General features: G+C 40.1%; 1 protein-coding gene across 1 annotated transcript in view; it reads left to right on the forward strand.

The window, feature by feature from the left end:
* The window catches only part of LOC139532896 (islet cell autoantigen 1-like protein), a 55,062-nt gene that overhangs the window by 48,994 nt on the left and 4,520 nt on the right, over nucleotides 1–1,548 (forward strand). The window contains exon 13 of the mRNA XM_071331058.1: nucleotides 1,263–1,361. Within this exon, the coding sequence (XP_071187159.1) occupies nucleotides 1,263–1,361 (99 nt within the window). The remainder of the gene's footprint in view (nucleotides 1–1,262; nucleotides 1,362–1,548) is intronic.

Raw genomic sequence — 1,548 nt, forward strand, 5'->3', positions numbered from 1 at the left:
AACTGATAGTTTGTCTCCAGTTCTAGTATCATCTAGAAACTGATAGTTTGTCTCCAGTTCTAGTGTCATCTAGAAACTGATAGTTTGTCTCCAGTTCTAGAAACTGATAGTTTGTCTCCAGTTCTAGTATCATCTAGAAACTGATAGTTTGTCTCCAGTTCTAGTGTCATCTAGAAACTGATAGTTTGTCTCCAGTTCTAGAAACTGATAGTTTGTCTCCAGTTCTAGTGTCATCTAGAAACTGATAGTTTGTCTCCAGTTCTAGAAACTGATAGTTTGTCTCCAGTTCTAGTATCATCTAGAAACTGATAGTTTGTCTCCAGTTCTAGAAACTGATAGTTTGTCTCCAGTTCTAGTATCATCTAGAAACTGATAGTTTGTCTCCAGTTCTAGAAACTGATAGTTTGTCTCCAGTTCTAGAAACTGATAGTTTGTCTCCAGTTCTAGTATCATCTAGAAACTGATAGTTTGTCTCCAGTTCTAGTATCATCTAGAAACTGATAGTTTGTCTCCAGTTCTAGAAACTGATAGTTTGTCTCCAGTTCTAGTATCATCTAGAAACTGATAGTTTGTCTCCAGTTCTAGTATCATCTAGAAACTGATAGTTTGTCTCCAGTTCTAGTATCATCTAGAAACTGATAGTTTGTCTCCAGTTCTAGTATCATCTAGAAACAGATAGTTTGTCTCCAGTTCTAGAAACTGATAGTTTGTCTCCAGTTCTAGTATCATCTAGAAACTGATAGTTTGTCTCCAGTTCTAGTATCATCTAGAAACTGATAGTTTGTCTCCAGTTCTAGTATCATCTAGAAACTGATAGTTTGTCTCCAGTTCTAGTATCATCTAGAAACTGATAGTTTGTCTCCAGTTCTAGAAACTGATAGTTTGTCTCCAGTTCTAGTATCATCTAGAAACTGATAGTTTGTCTCCAGTTCTAGTATCATCTAGAAACTGATAGTTTGTCTCCAGTTCTAGAAACTGATAGTTTGTCTCCAGTTCTAGTATCATCTAGAAACTGATAGTTTGTCTCCAGTTCTAGTATCATCTAGAAACTGATAGTTTGTCTCCAGTTCTAGTATCATCTAGAAACAGATAGTTTGTCTCCAGTTCTAGAAACAGATAGTTTGTCTCCAGTTCTAGTACATTCTTATCAGCTTGTTGTGTTCAGTCTTCTCTTCTTCCTGGAAGAATGATGACATCACATTCCCTTGTCTCCTCTCCCTCCTTTCCTATCCTCCCTCGTCCTTTGTCCTTCTGTCTCTCAGGCTGGGCGACGCCTCCCATGTTCCAGGCTCCACCCCTACAGTCCCCAGTGTCCGGCCAGGTCCAGTCAGCAAAGGGTGGCCCAAAGTCAACAGCCAATGGTGAGAGGGTGTGGTTTGTGAGGCTTGCTGTTCAAATGTGCCTTACAGTACCAGTTCACCACACTCAAGGTGTGTGTGTGTGTGTGTGTGTGTGTGTGTGTGTGTGTGTGTGTGTGTGTGTGTGTGTGTGTGTGTGTGTGTGTGTGTGTGTGTGTGTGTGTGTGTGTGTGTGTGTGTGTTTGTCTAG

The sequence above is a fragment of the Salvelinus alpinus genome, chromosome 10 (genome assembly GCF_045679555.1).
Source record: "Salvelinus alpinus chromosome 10, SLU_Salpinus.1, whole genome shotgun sequence".
Classification (NCBI taxonomy): Eukaryota; Metazoa; Chordata; class Actinopteri; order Salmoniformes; family Salmonidae; genus Salvelinus; species Salvelinus alpinus.